General features: G+C 37.2%; 1 protein-coding gene across 2 annotated transcripts in view; it reads right to left on the reverse strand.

Annotated features, from left to right (window-relative positions):
• Window positions 1-19,488, reverse strand: part of GSAP (gamma-secretase activating protein) — a 111,365-nt gene that overhangs the window by 83,921 nt on the left and 7,956 nt on the right. For both annotated transcript variants that reach the window (XM_072653164.1, XM_072653163.1), the window contains exons 2-6: window positions 13,998-14,074; window positions 11,649-11,705; window positions 7,389-7,458; window positions 7,119-7,169; window positions 1,085-1,173 (exon numbers count right to left, since the gene is read on the reverse strand). In XM_072653164.1, coding sequence (XP_072509265.1) covers window positions 1,085-1,173; window positions 7,119-7,169; window positions 7,389-7,458; window positions 11,649-11,705; window positions 13,998-14,074 — 344 coding nt within the window. The remainder of the gene's footprint in view (window positions 1-1,084; window positions 1,174-7,118; window positions 7,170-7,388; window positions 7,459-11,648; window positions 11,706-13,997; window positions 14,075-19,488) is intronic.

Consider the following 19,488-nt stretch of genomic DNA (forward strand, 5'->3'; position numbering starts at 1 on the left):
GAATGTGGCAGTTCCCTTCTCCCCATCCCAGCTTGACCACTCCCATGTGGCACCTAAAGAAAGGGGACTCCTCTAGGGGCCCTTGATACTTTCTCCACTTTGTGTTTCCTTTATTGAGTAGGTGACAGAACGTTGTTCTGGCGATAGTTATGTTAAGGGATGGAGGCCACCTTATGATTTTGAAAGAACCTACGTCCAGCAAGTGGAAGTTCCCAGTAATAAGGTAATTTTCTTTGGAGGAAAAAGTGACCATTGAAAATGGTTTATTCTTAAACCCCAGCCTGGATTTGTGAAAGGTATGGACTGGAATCTGTTTGGACAATGCACAGATGAGGTAATGTTTGGAATGCCTATTCAGAAGTCTCACAAACTATTGCATGTTTCAATGGTTATGACCTTAACTTAGACAAGATTTAACTGGGGATTCAAAGATCATGACTTGGTCTCAATTTTCTGATCTCTGCCCTTGAGCCACCTACATTCCACTGAGACGATATAACATATATACAAATAGGTAAGTATAAAAGCAGTCAATCAACAAGCAATTATTAGACACATACTACATGCCAGTCACTGAGCTAAGTGCTGATGATATAAAGAAAAGTAAACCTGCTCTAAAAGAGCTTAGAGTCTAACAAGGTAAAAATATATACCAAGTAATAGAGAAATTTTCAGGAGAGAGGACAAAGAAGTAGAAAGAATTAGGAACTGACCCCATTAGGAGCTGATATCTGAACTGTGCATTCAAGAAGTCTAAGAATTTCTATAACATGGACAGGAGAAGAAAGTAAATTCCAGATATGGGAGACCACCTGTGTAAAGGCTCAGGCAGAAGACAGAATGGCATGTATAGGGAACAAGGAGGAGGCCAATTTGATTGGAACAGAGAGATGCCACCAACTGCAAGCTTAACCTTTTCACTTTTTGAGTACCTAACAGAAGCATTGCATGTCAAAAAGTCACATTAAGGGAATGCATTAATATCTTTGATGCTATATAAAAATACTTTTCATCAGAAAAAATTACAGCCTTACGTGGAGTTTCATGACTTTGAATTAAGGTGACAAGTGACAAGTTAACTTACCTGGACCCAGATACAGCTATCTACAGCTTTCAGAACCTTCACATTGTTAACTGGATGAATTTCAACCAACAAAGTTAAGCACTTAGAGGCTACAAAAAAAATTAAGAAATTAGGTGATTAAAACTTTTGCAAAGAAATATTGTGTCTTTTCCAAAATCAAATGGAAAGGAGAAATTGCTACAAACTCCTTTAAACTGAATACAGGCTAAGGGAAATTCAGACATTAATGTGAATTAAATTCTTCTCCTACCCTTAATCTACATTAGTAAAAATGAGTCAAAAAAGTCCCTGAAAAACCATTTTCAGAAAAATACATGGGTACATTGGTTTCATATTACACAAACAGAATTCATTTTCTTCTGTGGACAGTAGTTGATATGTTCCTTCCCATAACCCAAACAAATTTTCCATAATCCAGGAGTATCCAACAATGACAAAGGCCCAGAGGAATAGAGGCCCAGGCTTCAAAACCACTTGACAGCTCCCCAAAAGGTGGCATGTCAATATGTAATCTACACACCCCAGAATACACAAGTAGTTTTTCAAGAGAGGCAAGTGCAAACAAAGACGTCCTTGATCAGTCTCAATCACAGGACCCTGCAGGGGAGGAGGGATGGCAGTGGACAAATGCCTGGTTTTGCACGACTTGTTTAGACTGTGATAAAGAATTACATTTGAAACAAAAGCTTCTCTGACAAAAGTCAGCTAGTTATCAGTCTTCACATTTCACCTGCTAGATGAACAGACTTAATTAGTAACATTAGGTCACTGGAAACATGATAAATCAACTGAATTAGCAGGTAGAGAGTTTCAAGAATAAGATCCCCAAAAACATTAAGCTGGAAATTAGCACACTTTAATAGCCCAAATGGATTGAAAAGATGGCAGGAAAGGGATTTACACATCGATGGGAAGTCAAAAGTCTCAGAATAGCCATTTTCAGAGAAATGCACAAGGATTTTGGCTTCATATGACACAAACAGAACTCCACTCTGTGTCCAGCCAGCAGCTAAACTGATTCACACACAGTTTAGTTCCATGGCAAATATTATCGATATACAAGGATAATGTGATTTTTGGGGGGTGGGTATGTGATATATCATACAATCTGGAATGTGCTCCAAATTATTTCTCTCTAATAATGGAATCATATTTGCATTAACTGAGTCACTCTCTCTCTCTTTTCCAGCTGCCCTGCTCTCCTCCCAGTGCCATACAAGCATTATGCTATGTTCGTCCTTTGTTTTTGAAGAAGACCATGACATCAGAGAAATGATGACATGACTTTGCACTTGACTTTGTTTTGAGTGAGGAAGAGCTGGATCCAGTAACCAGATATTCATCAGGATGACTGGAGAAGGCCCAGGATGCAGTGGGAGACCTTGGCCTATTCAGGTACTCACTTAGAGTGAGGTAAGGCCATACAGTGAATAAGAAGTAATCTGGGAATGGCCCCTTTAATGAGCAAAAGAAAAAAATTAAGTAGCTAATAGAATGATTTTATACAATACATAGCTAATATTAGAATCAAGTTCACAGTGATGGAACAGAATATAAAGCTATTTGGTTCACATGATCTTGGCCATATTATTACATTATTTTAAGCAACTACAGATAACTATCCACAATAAAAGGGTACCCTGTCATATATCTTTAAAACTAAGATTCTTAAGGTCATTATCTTTCAGATCTCTTCCTACATTAAATACTCCTCTGATGTAGATTGCACCAAAATTTAAAAATATGATTATCATAATGAAGTAGAATTTTATTTAGGAAAATTTCTTATTAAAATCCTCTATGACCTTTAGTGTACTGGAAATGTCATGGGAGGCAAAAGAATTGCGTTCTAAGACCAGCTCTCATTATGTGGCAGTGCATGAATCACTTCAAGTGAGATAATATTTATAAAGCACTTAGCATGGCACTTGGCACATAGTAGGTACTATATAAATGTTTATTTTCTTCCATTCATATCACTTCTGTTGGCTTTAGTTTTTCATTTGTAAAATAAGACTGAATTAGCTGATCTCTAAAGATCTTTCCAATTCTAACATTCTACAAATCTATGAAATAAGCATGTGCCACTCAATAAAAATTTAACAGAAGTTCAGGGAATAAGGATTAGTGTGGACTAGAATAATTAAAGAAGACTTTACAGAAAGACTAGATTTGAATAATGGATCAGTGACAAAACAAAAGATAAAACATTTCTTCCATTCTTTGTAATCTGGCTTCAGTCTTTACCAGACTACTGAAACTACTCTTTTTCAAGGTCACCAATGACAACCTAATTTTTAAATTTAGCAGCCTGTTCCCCATCTTCATCAGCATTTGATTTTACAGCATTTGATAGGGTTGACAATCCACCTTCTTGATGGATTCTTCCTTGTCCAACTTTTGAGAGTCCATATTCTCCTGGCTTTCCTCCTACATCTCACTCTGTCTTCTTTGCTGGCTCTCCTTCTTCATAAATTCTTAAGGTGAGTATTTTCCGGTTCTGTAATAGGCCCCTGATAACTCTTGTCTCTTGATATTTCCATTCGTTGCTATCTTTTCAAATGTTGCCTCACACATACAAATGACTTCCAAATCTATTCTGAGCTCCAGCCCCATATTTTCCAAGTGCCTACATAATGCTCTGATTGAATATCTAACCACTACCTCACCCTCAGCATGTTGATAATAGAGCTGATCTTCTACCCAAAAATCTATTTCTTACTTCACTATTTTCAGTTAGTTATTTCATCATTTTTCATTAGAATTATCTCTTTTTAACTCTTTAATTCTTTTTAACTCATCCCAATTCCCTACCTCTCACATACAATTGATTCTAACTCCACAAATCTCTCTACAATTCCCTCCTCACTATTCCTACTACCAGCACTGGCCGCTGGTTCTAATTACCATTTATATGCTCTATTGTGATCGACACCTAAGAGATCTTTTCACTTCTACTTTTTTTGCTTTTCCAAATTAACCAAAGCAGATGAGGTATAAAACAGTTCTAGCTTTCCCCTCCCTTCTGCACAAAGGAAGGGAAGTGTGTAAGTGTAAGTGTGTGTGTGTGTGTGTGTGTGTGTGTGTGTGTGTGCATGTATATGTATCTATGTAGATGTATACATTTATATATTACATATGTGTGTGTATCTGGTAGATACAAACATGTGAACTACATTTCCCATGAGACCCTAGACCCACATAATGGTTGCTTATTGAAGGAAAACAAGAGTTCAATTTCCCAGGAGGGATTTCCCAGGAGCTATTGCTGATTGGTAGAGAGAGAAGGAGAAGGCTGAGGAGGAGGAAAAGAAGAAGGAGATGGTGAAAAAGGAAGAGAGAAGGAGAAGGAGGAGAAGGAGATGAGGGAAAAGATTACAACCAAGAATCCAGCAAGAATAGTGGCAAGGTTTTGTTTGTTGGTTTGTTTTTAATTATTATAAGGCTGTCAAGCAATCCTGAGGAAAACAGAGCAAAGAGAAGAGACTTAGTGGCTACGGCGAAGCAAAGTGAAAAGGCCAACAGATGTCCCAAACTGGATGCTGTTGCTGCATTCATTGACACTCCTAACCACTCGCTGTGGTTCCAGATAGATATAGCCAAGCCTTCCCCTATCAGACTTCTGTGTTCCTAGAAGAGATTAAGACTGAAACTATGCTGAAGACAAGGGAATGAGACAACCATCACACGGAATCCCCACAGTGACAGCTTCTGGCACACTGGTGAAGATCTACGACACTACTGTCAAGACTCATCCTCCAACTAGGTTGGAGACTCCTCAAGAGTAGGGTCTGTTTCATTTTTCTGTCCAGTCAGTAATAAACACAGTGTGTGGCACATAGTAGGCACTTAATACCTACCTGCTGACTTGCTGAATTGATTATGCCATGATCTGACATATCAATTCTCAACTCAAAACCCTTCAATAATTTCCTGTAGCCAGATGAAGAAAGCTTAAATTCCTTTTCCTGACATTAAAGTCCCTCTATGGGCTGACATCACCCTAGTCTTACGTCTTATTACTCTCATTCACTTACCTTTTTGGACAGCCAGATTGGAACATTCATCATCCCCTCTCTAACTCCTGCCTTTCCCAACCTATATGCTTTGGCTCACACTATTTAACATGCTCAGAATGCTTTTGCCAGCATCAACCTCTACCTACTGAGTTCCCACCCAGCCTTTAAAACCCAACTCAAATTCTTCTTCTCCCTCCATGTACCCTTCTTTGATGGCCTTCAGTCAGGAAAGATCTTCTCCTTTCACTCATTCTCCATGTAACACATTGTTTGCACCCTCTCTGACATGCTTGTTATGATTTATTTTGCACTGAGTTGTTTGCTAAGTTCTAGGAGAACAGAAAATAGGGTACCAATTTCAAAGTATTGCAGAATTAGTACCCTGCATAGAGCAGACACTTGATAAATGAGGAGTTGAATTAAATTGTTGAATTCCAAGCAGAAGAAACAGTACAACCAAAGACTTAGGGATAGGACTGAGTTTGACATGGACAGGGCCAGTAAGGACAGAAGTCTGAGGTGAGGTAAGTCTAATGGTGAGGGAACCTGGACTAGTTCGGGAAAGAGGGGCAGATTCCATGCCATCTTGGAAGCCCGGCAGAAGAGTGTTTGCTGCCACTCTTTAACCAAACCCCAACCCACTGTGGTCACTAGCACATGTTACTTTTATCACTCATTTAGAACTAAGCTTATTCTGCTTCGTATTATTGCTAATTCCTCTATGTGTATACCCTACCTCCCTAACTAGACTGTAAAAGACTTGACCATAGGGACTACATCTTACAACCAATAACAGAACAAGGGATCTAGGTAGCTAAGCAAATCTTGAAAATTGTTTACGTTGTAACACATAAAAATTAATTTACCACAAAGGAAATACCTGTATGTATTACAGAGAATAAAATTTAATGACATTCAGTATGTGTTCATTCATTTTTTTCATTATAAAATGGCCCTTTCTCTGCTTCTTCACCTCCCAAGAGCAGTACGCTATATTCTTCACCTACCCCTGGCCCCATCAACTAGCTCATAGAAGGCACCCAAAAAATTTCCTGATGAATATTGATGATGAAGAAGAATGAAATATCCATTCAGCTCTGTTTCAGGCACTGTAATAATACAGCCTCAAAGACATAAAAAACACAATCTTCCCTGAAGGAGCTTGTGATCTAGTTGGGGAAATGACCTACACAGATACCTGACAACTCCATCAGTGCTCCCTCTGGCTCTCTAAAGCTGTGTGTAGATGGCCATGACATCTAGAAGGTCACCAGTTGGAACAGCAAATAGAGCACTGGGCCTGGAGCCAGAAACATCTTAGTTCAAATTCAGCCTCAGATACTCACTAACTATGTGAACCTGGGGAAGTCATCAGCCTCTGCCTGCCTCAGTTTCATCGACTTTAAAACTGAGATGATAATAGCACCTATCTCACAAAGTTATCATAAGGTTCCAATGAGGTAATATTTGGAAAACACTTAGCATAGGACCTAGTGCATAGCAGGAGCTTAATAAAAGCTTGACCTTCAAAAAGATGAGTATTTGTTCAATACTAGATGAGCATTCACCATGTGTTTGGAACTATATAAAATGCATGCATCTCATGATCGCAGGGACTTTCATTCTAAAAGCAGAATAATTCATGATCAGAAAATTTGAAAGTTTATGTATTTTGCAGATGGACCCAGGCCAGCCTACCTTCATTCTCCTCCAAGGTCTGCTCCTGACTTTCTGGACTTTAAAACCATACCCCCATACCCCATACTGAGCATCTTCCTTCTTGCAGAGAGACCTACTTCTCAATTTCCTTCTGAATACTCTCTTCCCCCATTACAATATAAACTCCTTGAGGGTAGTGACTGTCTTTCTTTTTTGCTTGTATTTGTATCTCCCAAGCTTAGCACAGTGCCCAACTTATAGTAAGCACTTACTAAATGCTTGCTTGCTTCCCATGCAAGAGCCTGAAAAAGACTGGTCACTACTAATGAGTAGAGTAAAAAAAATGATTGTATTACCTGGTTGAAGTTCATTACTTCTTTTCTTAGCTGGTTGTATAAAACTGACAGCTAATGGAAGAAAAATCAGAAAGCTTTATTAGAGATTTTTAAATGATTTCATTTTACAGCAGAAAACTGAAACGACAAAATAACCTAAGTTGAAACATAGTGTAATCTATGTTTTTGTATAGTTTAGGGCCAACTAATTTGTCTAAGAAAATTATCTCCCTAAAAATGGATAATATAGAATAAATTATTAATGCAAAAATTCAAGAGGATATCACTTACCAAGTAATGTTTTCTCATGATTGACAGAGCAACTGACAACTTGCAAATCTTTCTCAAACGTATACAGATGCTATTTAGAAATAAAATTCTTGTTTATTATGGAGTTTCATGTTAAATAGCAATCCTAAACTTACAAATCACCTTAATAAGCCCTCTTTTAAAAATCATTTCAATTTTATTTTTATCAGTAATTAACAAGGATGATAGTGGCAAGGCAAAATTCTATTAACTTAAAAATCTGACCTAAAGCATCACTACAATTGCCCTGGATACTACTAGTGTTTATTTTGAGGACTCTAGTAAGAATTTCTACAGCTTTATCAGGAAAATTTTTTAACTCTGTTTAATCTCTATTTTTGCTTTGTAGGGATTTTTTGGATAGTTTCAAAATGTCAAAAAGATTAACAGTCTGACTTCTTTAAAAAAGTCAGTTAGTAAACTGGAAAATTTATTCACTCCAAAAGAAGAAAACCTAGTGAAGAGTTATGAATTGTTGGGGATGGCTACTGTTCACACCCCTTTAAAAAGCAAATCAGAATCACTCAGAAAATATAAGAGGTCTTGAAGCTTCAGCAGCAAGCTAAAGAAAAATGTAAGGGCCTAATTAGGACATTTATTAGACCAACTAACTGTAAGACTTTCAGGATATAATTATTGTTTTTTTTTTTCTAAAAGCAGCTGAGTCCAAGATAGGTCAAAGAGAATGCACATAAAGAGGCCTAGGGTTAACCAAGTGGAATAAATCTAAGTCTGTATGTATTGATAGATATTAAAATTTAAAAAGAAAGTATGGGTCACCTATTTATGGGTTGTAGTTTAAATGAGTTTTTTTGTGTGTGTACAAAAGGTTCAGGTAAGTATATCTACTGATAGGTCCTTGCCAATATTCTCAGGAACACAAAAGCCACTGATATGGGCACAACTTTTCCCCTTAGGGTGTAGATATACTGACTCCTGGCCATTGTGCACCAAAGGCAATAGAAATACATGACACCTAAGGGTCATATTCCTAAAGGGAGGGCAATTAGTAAGGTGCAGTAATACAACACCTGAAATATGCCCGGGTCACACACAAAATACCAAGAGCTATTTGACCATACCCAGATATTTCGTCTATCCTGTCTTCCTATGTTCTCTCTGTAAAACCAGAGAAACACAAAAGCCAACTTGCACAATTCACCAGGATTACATCAGTCAGCCATTAAACAAGCATTGATTAAGCATCTTCCATGTGTCTGGCATTGTACTAAGTGCTAAGGATGCAAAGAAAGAGATAAGACAGTCCCTGCTCTCAGTAGGCCCACAGGCTAATGGGGGAGATAACAAGCAAAAAAACCCCATATACAATAAGACATAGAGAGGATAAAATGGAGATAATCAACAGGTGGAAGACACTAGCATTAAGAGAGATTGGGAAAACCTTGTTTTTTAGAAGGTAGGATTTTAACTGAGACTTGAAGGAACCCAGGGAAGCCAAGACAGGGAGATGAAGAATGAAAGGATTTATATATGAGCAGTAGACAGTGAAATGTTGGGTGTCTACAGATGGGGTGTCTTATTTAGGGAACAGCAAGGAGGGCAGTATTACTGGATCAAAGGGGATGGGTCAGGCAGGCGGCAGGGCGGAGAGTAAGTTGTAAGAACACTCAGCCTGCTTCCTCTGGCTATAATGGCACCCACCAGCCAGGCAGAAGTGCCCATATAATCAGCCAGCCTTGTTCCAGGGGCTTTCAGTTCCTGTGGTAGGGTGGCAGCCTCCCAAAGCCATATCTGGAGCCTATCTGGACCCACAGCTGTTCAACCACAGCTTAAATGGGAAGGGAGCATGGCTCATGTGCAGCCACCACGAAAGGATTCTGTCATGGGCTCATTTCTTGCATGAAATAGTGTCAGTAAACAACACCTTGTGCTTTACTTTTCTGTGGAGTTTTTCTGACCTTGCTCTGTTTAAATCACAAGCGTGCACACACACACACACACACACACACACACACACACACACAGACTTACACACATCCTCCCAGTTTTGCACCTCTTTGTTCTCAAACCTAGTTTGCAATCTCATTCCTCCTAGTTTTTAAATTTTTGCCTTTGTGGACACCTCTGTTTTGTCTCACATGCCTATCCCTTCAGACTACACTATGTTCTGCCTTCTCTCTCTTTATTACCACTGTTCTTCCTTTGTTTCTTTATTCTTATGTTTTTTTCTCTCCTAAACTATAAACAATAACTTCTGGCATGAGTTGGCCACTAGCTAGTTGGTTTATCACAAACACATACACACACACACACACACACACACACACACACACACACACACACATATATCGTGGAAGGTCCTGAAGCTATGTTCTAGACTTTCTTCTCTTTCCTCTGCTATACTATCTAACTTGGGGATTTCATCAACTCCCATGGATTCAATGATAATCTCTAGGCAGATGATTCCAAGGTCTATATAACCAGCCTTTATCTGTCTCCTGAACACCAGTCTTATATCATCAATTGTCTTTTGGACATCTCAAACTGGACATCTTATGAACACCATAAGTTACCCAGGCTTGAATCATCTTCCACTCATCATTTACATTCACATCATAACATTCAGTCTACTGCCATGTCTTATCATCTCTACATTCACAACATCTCTCATTGGCTCCCTCCTCTCCTCTGACATGACAACCTTCCTGTGGCAGGTCTTCATCACCTCAGGTCTGGACTACTGAATAGTCTTCTCTTGTTCTCCCTACCTCAGACCTGCCTCCACTAAAATCAACCTTCCACTCAGCCATCAAAATGATTTTCTTAGAGTATAGACCTTCTTTAAGTATAGCATTTCCCTGCCCAATAAACTCCAATTGCTTCCTGTTACCTCCAGGATCAAACATAAAATTCTGTTTGGCTGTTAATGTCCTTCACAGTCTGGCTTCTTCCTACCTTTCCAATTTTCTTACACTTTATTCCACCCCAAAACCTCTACAATCCAATGAAATAGGCCTTCTTAGTTTTCTCCCATGTTTGAAATGCTCTCCTCTTACCTACTGGCTTCCCCGACTTCCTTCAAGACTCAGCTCAAATCCCATATTCTAGAGGTCCTTCCTAATCTCCCCCTTCCTTCCCCACCCTCCACCACTATTGCCTTCCTTCTGACATGACATTCCCTATACTGTGGATAGAATTTGTATTCTATGTAAATGTAAAACATGTTGTTAGCATGTTTTCTCTCCAATGTGAAGATAAGCTTTCTGAGGGCAAACCACATTTTGGCCTTTCTTTACATCCCCAGTCCTTAGCACAGGACTTGACACATAGCAGATGCTTAATAAATGTTTGCTGACGAGCACTTCTAGCAAGCAGGACCCAGAAAGAGAAATGGGTGTGCTTTCTCTTTCTTCTCCCTACCATGCTGATATTTTACCCCAATCACTGCTTAACGTGTATAACTTTAGTATTGTACCATATTTCACTGCATAATCATCTCAATCACAAAATCGTTGCACCCTGTTTTTTCAGTCCAAAAATTGACTTATAACTTGTCATCACTTAATTGTCACATAGTATACTTCTCTTCCTCATGCTGCTTCAAAGGTAAACAGAATAGCAATGTATTCACTGTATGGATATGCATTTATCTCTCGCACATTGTGAGTCTTGAGCCTAGAATTCTCAGCACGCATGCATTGTCAGCATATTTCTGAAAGCTGTCTTGCATGGCTTGTTTAGAGCATTACAATGCCAATGGTATTGTCACTCAACCCAATGAAGGTACAAGGGGAGTGGGCAGGAAGGGGGATTTGCTATGAGTAAGTCGCATGATATGGTAAAACTTGTATCTTCCCAATTTTAACATATATTCACAAGTATTATGTGCATCCTAATCTTGCACCAAAGACAGTTTAGCAATAAATGATTTTTAACTAATACCAACATAATTTTTTTTAAAAAAAGCTTCATGTAATGGTCATACCCCACTTTTTTGCAAAAAAAAATTTGGCAAAGAATCTGTGATGATTATGCAAAGAAATATGACATTTGAAAGCACTGGTTAGAAATTTTTCATGGCAGGTTCCTACAAATTACTGTTTTGATCCAAGAACTCTTGCAATTTTTTCTTTCTTAATGGGAATGCAACAAAGATAAGGGCAAAAACTGAAAGACTTAGGTTATTTATAACTAAGAAACTAGAAAATAAAGGAAAGAAAAGAGTATAAAAGCAAGAAGGTAAATATTGAGCATAATAACGTAAGACTCCTGCTGTCTTACCTCATTTTTTTTAGTTTGGAGATCATATAATCCAAAGAAGACATTTCTCTTACTGTCCTATTAAAAGAAATCAATTGTTAACAACAATAATAAAAAGATGAAGACAAAATAAGTGAATACCCACTGGGTCTAAGGAAATGGTTCAATAAATTATGGTATATGAATATACTCTAATATTATTATAGATTAAGGAATGCAAACATGAAAAATTCAGAGACACTGAGAACTCAGAGACATATGTAAAGTGATGCAAAATGAAAAAAAAGAGCCAAAAGAATACACACAAATATGCACACAATACAAAAAAATACACCAAAATATATACAATGCCTAAGATAACATCAATAAAGCCAACACTGAGACAATAAAACTAGTCAAATACAATAGTCTACCTTAGTAGTAAAAATATTCAAGTTAAAGGGCATGTTCCTGCTTTCTGTTAATTGGCTAGCCCAGATTTGTTTGTGTTTATTGGGAAAGGATCTGTTGCGTCAAAACAAATTATTTCAATTCTTTTTTAAAGTAAAAAAATAAATCAGTCATCCATTTTATTAAATGTTATATATTTGGAACAGCTGGGATCCTTCTGGCTTAAAAACAGAAAGTTCAAATAAGGTAACAATTTGGCAGAAATCAGGCACCGTGTGACTATGTCAGCGTGGGAAACACATTGTCCCCATCTAAATAGGCTGACCATGTCTACTGAAAGGAGGGAAGTAATACTTATGGTCCTTGACAAAATACATTGGTAGCTAACACTATGAACTCACTTTACATAGTTAAAACAGTACACTATCAAGCTGTGATTTTTTTTCTTTGAGATTCACCATCAAAATTTTAACTATTTAAATTCAAAATAACTAAAACAGACTGGGGTAAGTGTGTTAATTTTTTTTCCTGAAAAAGGCTTGAATATATTTAATTCTATCTGACAAGAAATTTATGTGAATGATGTTTTAAGCTCTTAAAAAGAAAAAAAAACTATTAATAAGTTATTTAGAGGTACAAAACTATTCACATCTTTTAGCCAAGTGATACACTACTATGTCCATAACTCAAAAATGATGACAATAAAAAAGTACCAAAATATTGCTAAAAGCATTATTTGTGAGACTAAAACACAGATACCATCTATGCAAACAACAGTTCTCATGGTCAAGCAAATTGTGCAATCAAATATTCTAATACTATAAAAAATTATAAACATGAAGAAAACAAAGCAATATGGGAAGACTTAGAGAGAGGGAGTGATGCAGAGGATAAAGGGTTGGCCTTGGTGGACCTAAAACATCCCCATAGGACTCGAGGCAAAACACCTTCCACATCCAGAGAAAGAACTATGGAATTGGATCACAGGACCATTTTCTCTTGTGTTATGTTTTGTTTTATGGTTTCTCCCATTCATTTTAATTCTTCTATGCAACATGACTAAGGTGAAAATGTATTTAATAAGAATGTATTTGTAGAACCTATATGAGACTGCATGTTGTCTCAGGGTAGGAGGGGAGAAGGAGGAGGGAGGGAGGGGGAAAAAATCTAAGATACATGCAAGTGATCATAGAAAACTGAAAACAAATAAAATAATTAAAGAAAAAAAGTTGGCCTTTGAGACAGGAAGACCTGAGTCTGAGTTCTGTCTCTGAAATACATCAGCTATATGACCATGGCCAAGTCACCAAACCTCTCAGTGACTCAGGCAACTTTCTACACCTGAATTATAGAAAATTTGCTGATCTGCATTGGTAGATGAACTAATTACATTGGAAGTCTAGAACTTAAACAATATGGATAAAGTCACAGATCATGTCAAAAAATGCATTTAATAGGAAGACATATTAAGTGATGCAGAAAGAAGAAAGAAAAACCCAAAAAATGTGTACTGACAGCTATGTAAATAATAACAATAGAATATAATCCAGGAAATCCTCTTAGAAGGAGATTACCTTAGAAAAGGTAATGCTCTTAGAAAAATCCCCTTAGAAAAGAGGAAATAAAGCTTAGAGTAGGTCATACTACATTGTTAAAATTAGTACATATTTCCCAAAAGACCTTGGAAATGACTTGTTAATGGTTTCATGAACCATTTCATGAACCATTCATTTTTTCGTTGTTGAGTATTTTAACATTTGCTAGCTGATGGTTACTTAAGGCAATTTATTTGCTTTTTCAGCATTTCATTAGTTTTATTTCTAGAAAAATGGAATTATGCAAGAGTTTTATGTCATATGTAATATTTAAAAATTGAATTCTAAATTAAATTTTACTGAAAAATAATAATCATAAGCTAAAGGTTAACAGTCAATTTTTCCTCACAATATCTAATTCTGTATAAAGGGTGTACAAACATACCTTACAACTGTAAATAACTTTTCCATTTCTTTCAATATTGACTACATGAAGAGTTTCATAATTATTCTCAACAGGATCTGAAATAAGACAACATTAAGTTAAAGAAGTACTGGTGTTTGGGTAAACCCATTGGGGGAAAAAGGTTTTTTAAGTTCTATAAAGCAAAATCATCATTTGATATGAATAAAAAACCAGAAAGAACTCTCAGTGCCTGGCACATAGAAGGTGCTTAACAAATACTTGTTGACTGACATAAAGTCACCTCACCTACCAGGAAAACCTTTAAACAGAAAATATATTCTTGGTCATCTTATTATAAATACTTCATATATTTTCAAATAAGGTAAATGATCTCTTTTATATTGGATGAAGCTACTTTCACAGGTCAATATAATCTAGACTTAAAAGTAACAGTTCTTAGTCAATTCAACATCATCATTTCACACGTGAAAAACTGTCACACAAAGGCAGTATTTGAAATCAGAACCCACTCTAACTCAGCATGCCCATCCAGCAGATTCCCTCTTCAAAGCTCCTTTTACACCCAAATACAGAGGAAAGAAGAAAATTCACATCTAACATTATTTTGGCAAAAATCTTTACTGATAATATTCATAATAATAATGCAGATTAAACTTTAAGGTGTGCCATGCATAAACTATTTCTTTTCTGGGGAGCCTATTAAATGTTTGTCACCACACTATTACACACACATGCACACATACACACACACACAGTGTAAAATATATTAGTATTATATAATATAGTGTGTGGCCGTTTGTCCTTCATTCTCATAGAGGACCATGACATCAGGAAGATGATGCCATGAGTCGCAAGTGAGTTGGATTTAAGTGAGGAAGGACTGTGCAAAGTCACCAGCCTCACTTTTTCCTTCAGAGTCATCTGGGTCCAGTGGCCAGATACAGATCAGTATAATATCATATATGTGCATGTATTCACATACAGAGAGAGAGAGAGAGAGAGAGAGAGAGAGAGAGAGAGAGAGAGAGAGAACCTGAACCTGAATCAGGTCCCCCCTTAGCATCACTGCTAGTTCTAATATACCTCCTCAGATCCCAACACTACTGGGGGGAGAGGCAGGAGGAGAAAGAGGAGTTGGTCAAATGTCAAACTTGCAATTTCACTGCTATAGGGAATTCCCAGTTGGCAAACTCCACTACCAACAGAAGTCAACAACTGTTCTGAAATATGTAGTCTAACAGAGTTTCTGAGGGCAAAGAGAGATTAAGTGACTTGCCTTGACTGAGGCAGACCCAGGTCTTCCTAGGCAAAGTGTGGCTCTCTATCTACTGCGTCACATTGCCTCTCAGTCTTTTGGTTCCTCATTTTCATGGAAGAAACAAGGGTAGAGATGAAATGACTTTATGTAAGGCAAGTACTAAAGTCATGAAGAAAGTTACAAGAGTGAATCTGGCATTGTGTTATCTGGTCACATGTAATCTAGGTGACCAGAGAATGCTGAAACTAGTAGATCTCTTCAGTTCAGGCGTTCTGAACAGCAGTAGATTATGCTGCTTCTGTGAATACTTGAAGTTCAGTATCAATATGGTGAGCCATAGGGGCTACCAGGTTACTCCAAGAAGGGCAAACCAGTTGAGGTCAGTAACAGAGAAAGTCAAACCTTGGACACCTATAAATAGTGGGACTGGATTTATGAACAGTCCTTGTACTTCCAGTCTAGGGAGACCCAGTCTCTTAAAAAAATGACCTGGAGCCTGCCAAGCAATAATAATGAGACCAAGGAGAAAATGGCATAAATAGATTTCAAGGATATTTTAAAAGAAGATTTTTTTAGAGGCAGCTGAGTGGCGAAGTAGATTAAGAACTGCACCTGGAGTCAGGAAGATCTGAGCAATACCATGACTAGGTCTGTATACCAAAGAGATCAAAGAAAAAGAAAAAGTACCTATATGTACAAAAATATTTATAGCAGCTCTTTTTTTTTGTGGTGGCAAAGAAATGGAAACTGAGAGGATGCTCATCAATTGGGGAATGACTGAACATGTGGCATATGATTGTGATAGAATATAATTATGCAATGAGAAATGAGGAGCAGGATGGTTTCAGAAAATCTGGGAAGACTCATATGAACTGATGCAAAGTGAAGTGAACCAGGAGAAAACTGTACACAATAATAGCAATATGGCAATGATAATCAATTGTGAAAGACTTAGCTATTCTGATCAATAAGACTGTCCAAGGGAATTCCAAAGGAAATATGATGAAAAATGCTATCCATTTCCAGAGACAATGTGGGTGAACTCTAAGTACAGACTGAAGAATAATTTTTTCACTTTGTTTTTCTTGCCTTTTTTTTTTTTTTTGCAAAGTGGCTAATACAGAAATATGTTTTGCATGACCACATATGTAATGGGTATCATATTGCTTTGAGGAAGAGAATTTGGAACTCTGATTTAAAAAGAAAAAAAGCCCTTTAGTTGTTCCCTATTACTTAGGAAGTTCAAAAGTCTTGTTTGGTATTCAAGGCTTAACACAATCTGTCAACACCTTACTTCTCCATTATATTTCTTACCTCACACTATATGCCTTCCTATGTTCTACTCTCCAGCCCAAATGGACTATTAGCTATTTCCCAAAAACATCAACTCAGAATTGCCTTCCTCCATGCCTGTACTCATCTATCCTCTGTATGTGGAATGCCCTTCCTCTAGCAATCAATAAACAGTTATTGAGTACCTACCATATGCCAGGCATTGTACTCCATGTACATGGAATCAAAAAACCAAAATAAAACAATCATTATAGCTGAAGAAATTTACATCCTATCAGGGGAAGGTAAGTGTTCCTATAAGTATATAAAGAATAAGTGCAAACTAAATACAAAGTAGTTTAGGGAAAGATGGTACTAGTAGTTGGATGGTCAGGAAAGACTACATGTAGAAAGCAGTGCTCAAAACAAATCTGGAAGGAAGGAAAGGGTTCCACCAGGTAGAAATGACAAGGAAATGCAATCTCAGAATGGAGGACATAAACATAAAGGCACAGAGAGGGCAGGGCAGTGCTGTTTAGAACAACAAAAGACCAATTTGGCAGAATCAAAGAGTTCAGGGAAAAGAATAATGTATGAGTCTGGAAAAGTAGGTGGGGGACAAGTTGTAAATGAGGTATTAAAAACCAGAGAACTTTGTATTTTATCCCATTCCAGTATATTAAGTGGCAGAGGAGTATTGTGGTCAGATTTATGCATGAAGAAAATCACTTTGGCAGCTGAGTGGAGGATGGATGGGAGCTGAGAGAGACTTAAGGCAAGGAGATCAGTTAGAAGGCCATTGAGACAATCCAGGCAAGAGGTGATAAGGGACTGAATTAAAGCAGTAGCTGTGTGAGTAGAGTGAAGACCACAGCCCAAGAGGTGATGTGGATGAAGAGATAGTAAGATCTGTCAACTGACTGGGCAGGTAGGGTTCAGAGGGAGAGAGGATTAGAGGACAGCACCAATGTTGTAACCTTGTAAGACTAAAAGAAGAGAGGAAGGTTTGAAAGAGGTAGAGAGGTTCAGAAGTGGGTGGGTTTGGCGGGAAAGATCATGGGATCTGTGTTGGACATACCAAATTCAAGATGCCTATGATACATCCAGGTTTGAAATGTCCACTATGCAGTTGGGCATAAGGGACCAGAGGTCAAGAGAGAGCCTGCTAAGGCTGGATATATAGATCACCACACCACCTATTAAATTTCAGTCACCCTTTAAAATCCACTTCAAATGCGGCTTCTTCTAGGAAACCTTTCCTGGCACCTCATTTCCCCAAAGAAATGATCCTTTCTTCCTCAGACCTCAACTACAACTCATTTTTAAAAACAATTACCATGTGTTATTATTTGTGTTTGTATAATATCCCCCTAGGTAACTATAAGCTCTGTAAGGATTGGACCATCCTGTTCCAACACAAATTTTGAACTTCTCCCTTCCCAATCCCGCTTTAAAAAAACAAAACAAAACAAACTACAATTCGAGAGTAATATATGATTGATGACCTTTGACATTTCATTATATTCACCTAATTCTGGATTAAAGATCAACAGAAAATACAAGTTATAGATACAGGATTCATTTGGGGAAGAAATTGCTTTTTCGCTTCCTCAAAAACTTAACAAAATGAAATTATTTTAGCTTCTGGCATGTTATGGTTTGTTGTTTCATTTCCCCCAAAATAGTATTGGTGTTTATTTTTATGGGACAAATATGTGTCTATATGGAAAGCAGCACATTATGGGACATTATTAGGACATGATAATCATCTTCATACCATCTTATAATTTAAAACAAGTTGAATTGCATCTCAAAAGATAAGATCAATCTGTTGGTTCCTCAGGGGAAAGGTATGACTCAGATAAAAGAGAAGTAAACATGACCATGAACTCTGCATGTTGGACCTGTGGTATGTGTAAAGAAGGAATTTCTCAGAAAAAAAAATCCAACTCTCAAACTATAACAAAATTAATCCTGCAATCTTATAAAAATTTTAGAAATATTTCCTCCCCCCACCAAGTCACCCTGAAAACCTCTTTGTCTTGACACAATTTATAATATATTATTTTATTGTTATTTTGGGAAGAACTTTTTCTCTCCCCCCCACTCCCAGATTATAATGATTCCAAGAGAGACTTTTAAAAGATAATTTTAAAAGGTTTCAGTTCACTTTGTAGGTCTTAACACCTAGAACTGTGCCTTATAAGAATTTGGTTCCACATAAATAATATTTCTAACTGAATTGAAAAGGAAAAAAAATCTTGTAGGAAAAGCCTTTTATTTTTCCCTAAGATTACTTGTCATTCTCAAATCAGTGAAAATGTAACAAAAAGAAAGATTTTCAATTTACTGTAGGTGAGAAAAGGAAACAATTATTCCATTAAAGGTCACTCTCACTTGTTAATGATTGCTGGAGCCAGCAACAGTCTAAAAGCTATAGAAAATGTAGAATTTTACACATTCCCTTTCCAGTGGGTTGATGATCTAATCTGGCAGATGGAATAGACTCAGATGCTCAAAATAACTTTGAGGGGGAGGACAGGTAGTAATGACAGTGCAGGGATTATCAATTCCTACAGATGACATGTTGCTTTCACTCTAGGTTGCATAGAGCTTTAGAGTTAGTAATATTTAGCAATCCAGGAAATTCAGAGTCAAATGTGTCACCATAATTTTTTTGCCCATCAGCCCTTTTGACCTGAACAAGCTTGTTTATGTCACACACTCTATGAATAAGTTCAATTCCATCTTTGCTTAATCATTCTTTATGACCACCCTCCAATTAAATACCATTGGAAAGTCCAGAGGAGGAAGTGTTGCAATTTCAAATGAGGAAATGTTGTTTAAGTTCAATATACTCAGCCCTTGTGGAAAAAAAAATGATGGAAAAGAACTTTCAACACTAACCCTGGTAAAATGGAGAAACTAAATTTTTCTTTTTTAATGACTACACAATCACTGCTTATATAAGACAGACAC

The sequence above is a fragment of the Notamacropus eugenii genome, chromosome 3, assembly GCF_028372415.1.
Source record: "Notamacropus eugenii isolate mMacEug1 chromosome 3, mMacEug1.pri_v2, whole genome shotgun sequence".
In the NCBI taxonomy this organism is placed as follows: domain Eukaryota; kingdom Metazoa; phylum Chordata; class Mammalia; order Diprotodontia; family Macropodidae; genus Notamacropus; species Notamacropus eugenii.